This window comes from Branchiostoma floridae, chromosome 14 (assembly GCF_000003815.2).
Source record: "Branchiostoma floridae strain S238N-H82 chromosome 14, Bfl_VNyyK, whole genome shotgun sequence".
Classification (NCBI taxonomy): Eukaryota; Metazoa; Chordata; class Leptocardii; order Amphioxiformes; family Branchiostomatidae; genus Branchiostoma; species Branchiostoma floridae.
The window spans coordinates 14,078,702-14,081,653 of NC_049992.1; the positions used below are offsets into that span (position 1 = coordinate 14,078,702).

Here is a 2,952-nt window from a genome sequence, read left to right on the forward strand (position 1 = left end):
CCGGAAGTAAATATCCGTTTTTTTATCCAGTTGTAGAGATTGAATTGTATTTGAATATTGCTTACCTGGATGTCTAACCTTCATAAACGTAGGAACACAGTACAAAATGAATAATAGCAAGATTCTCATAATGGACCAACCAACGACACACACATATTTGGCTATGCAATGTGAATTTAACCTATTCAGGCATTGATGTATTCCTTTGAATTCTTAGGAAAGAAAGGCTGGTACCCATATGATGTATCCTGTAACCTGATCCGTAATGCTGACCATACCCGGATCCACGAGGACTGCAGTCCACATGAAGAGGAGTGGACCTTCCTCCTGTACCTCAACCCCAACTGGACCCACAACTACCATGGAGAGACGGCCTTTTTTGAGCATAATGATGATGATACAGAATACATAGCAGGTACAATGGCAATTGTCATAATTCACCTGTGCAACATATGATACAAATGTAATAACACCCTAGTACTGTTATTGGCCAAACTGATGCTTGTTCTGATCCTCAGAATGAAAGCTTGACCAATAAGCACTTTTCTTCAAGGCCATTTCTTTCAACTACGTACCAATCAAATGTAAGATTTTTCCAAATCACTATCATAATAAGTGCACAACTACATGTATTTGGCTGTTGTTAATGTGTACATTCCCTTCCATTTCTGTTGGTGCAGAGGTGCTACCGAAGTTCGGCCGGGCTGTGATATTTCGCGGGATAATTCCTCACTCTGCCAGACCCCCAAGTGTGTTCTTCTCTGGTGCAAGGTAAGCTATTACGGAGACGTTTGGAAAAGGTGAATGTGTTTTAGAGGTCCATATTTCTTGCTCAGACCTTTATCATCTATGGACTGATAAAAAAAATATTAAAAAGAAGTACATAAAGAAGAGGTCACATTTCGGTCTTCACTGTCCTGTTACCTTTATCTTTGTGTGATTTATGGTCAGGAAGATTTTGTGTAGTGAAGGTTGAAATTAGTATGACATTGGTCATTGGTATTATTACATTAGACACATTGAATTTTGGTTCTGCCCAACACTATGTCAAAAGGTTATATGTTGTTTATGAATAATTTCAGAGCATGTGCTAAAAGAGAATACAAGCTTATGTGTTCACATCACTACTAAGATGTGTTTGTTATCATGGTTCTGGACAGGTACATTTGCTGTGAAGATGTCTGTGAACCAGGCTACAGCCATCAGGATATAGTCATTGATATGTCTTGAGTCACTACTAAGATGTGTTTGTTACCATGGTTCTGGACAGGTACACGTTTGCTGTGAAGATGCCTGTGAACCAGGCTACAGCCATCAGGATACAGTCATTAATATGTCTTGAGTCACTACTAAGATGTGTTTGTTACTATGGTTCTGGACAGGTACACGTTTGCTGTGAAGATGTCTGTGAACCAGGCTACAGCCATCAGGATACAGTCATTGATATGTCTTGAGTCACTACTAAGATGTGTTTGTTACTGTGGTTCTGGACAGGTACACGTTTGCTGTGAAGATGTCTGTGAACCAGGCTACAGCCATCAGGATACAGTCATTGATATGTCTTAAGTCACTACTAAGATGTGTTTGTTACCATGGTTCTGGACAGGTACACGTTTGCTGTGAAGATGTCTGTGAACCAGGCTACAGCCATCAGGATACAGTCATTGATATGTCTTAAGTCACTACTAAGATGTGTTTGTTACCATGGTTCTGGACAGGTACACGTTTGCTGTGAAGATGTCTGTGAACCAGGCTACAGCCATCAGGATACAGTCATTGATTTGTCTTGAGTCACTACTAAGATGTGTTTGTTACTGTGGTTCTGGACAGGTACACGTTTGCTGTGAAGATGTCTGTGAACCAGGCTACAGCCATCAGGATACAGTCATTGATATGTCTTAAGTCACTACTAAGATGTGTTTGTTACCATGGTTCTGGACAGGTACACATTTGCTGTGAAGATGTCTGTGAACCAGGCTACAGCCATCAGGATACAGTCATTGATATGTCTTGAGTCACTACTAAGATGTATTTGTTACCATGGTTCTGGACAGGTACACGTTTGCTGTGAAGATGTCTGTGAACCAGGCTACAGCCATCAGGATACAGTCATTGATATGTCTTGAGTCACTACTAAGATGTGTTTGTTACCATGGTTCTGGACAGGTACACATTTGCTGTGAAGATGTCTGTGAACCAGGCTACAGCCATCAGGATACAGTCATTGATACGTCTTGAGTCACTACTAAGATGTGTTTGTTACCATGGTTCTGGACAGGTACACGTTTGCTGTGAAGATGTCTGTGAACCAGGCTACAGCCATCAGGATACAGTCATTGATTTGTCTTGAGTCACTACTAAGATGTGTTTGTTACTGTGGTTCTGGACAGGTACACGTTTGCTGTGAAGATGTCTGTGAACCAGGCTACAGCCATCAGGATACAGTCATTGATACGTCTTGAGTCACTACTAAGATGTGTTTGTTCTGGACAGGTACACGTTTGCTGTGAAGATGTCTGTGAACCAGGCTACAGCCATCAGGAAAACCTTCCATGAGGAGGGCCGACACGTCTTGGGCATGAGGCAGAGATCACTCCAAATGCTGGAGAAGTTGAAGGTACATATTTGTAAAGTTGCAACCCAGCAAGATATCTAGACCATATTGAAGATACCTATTGTGATTTTTGACTTGATGTCTAAATGATGATAATATTAGCTCCTATAGGTGGCATTAAATGGCCAAGTAGGTAGTGAGTAGCAAACCCAACACCAAGAAGTCATGGGTTTGATTCCTGGCATTCCATGTTAGATGTTGTCCTGCGGTAAGGCACTTCACACGGCTTTTCTCACTCCACCCTGGTGTAGCAGGTTTGGTTTCACTTTCAGTAATACCTCCCTCACATTAGGCGCGATTCGATCGGACGATTCGCAGTAATAAAAGACCGTGGGATT

General features: G+C 41.7%; 1 protein-coding gene across 3 annotated transcripts in view; it reads left to right on the forward strand.

The window, feature by feature from the left end:
• The window catches only part of LOC118430508, a 9,769-nt gene that overhangs the window by 4,563 nt on the left and 2,254 nt on the right, over positions 1-2,952 (forward strand). Inside the window, exons 7-9 of one of the 3 annotated variants that reach the window (XM_035841420.1) lie at positions 218-415; positions 681-771; positions 1,943-2,141. In XM_035841420.1, coding sequence (XP_035697313.1) covers positions 218-415; positions 681-771; positions 1,943-2,126 — 473 coding nt within the window. In that variant the 3' untranslated portion in view covers positions 2,127-2,141. Of the gene's footprint in view, positions 1-217; positions 416-680; positions 772-1,382; positions 1,582-1,942; positions 2,142-2,493; positions 2,618-2,952 lie in introns of those variants that run through there. The other 2 variants (XM_035841419.1, XM_035841418.1) reach the window with 2 other exon arrangements.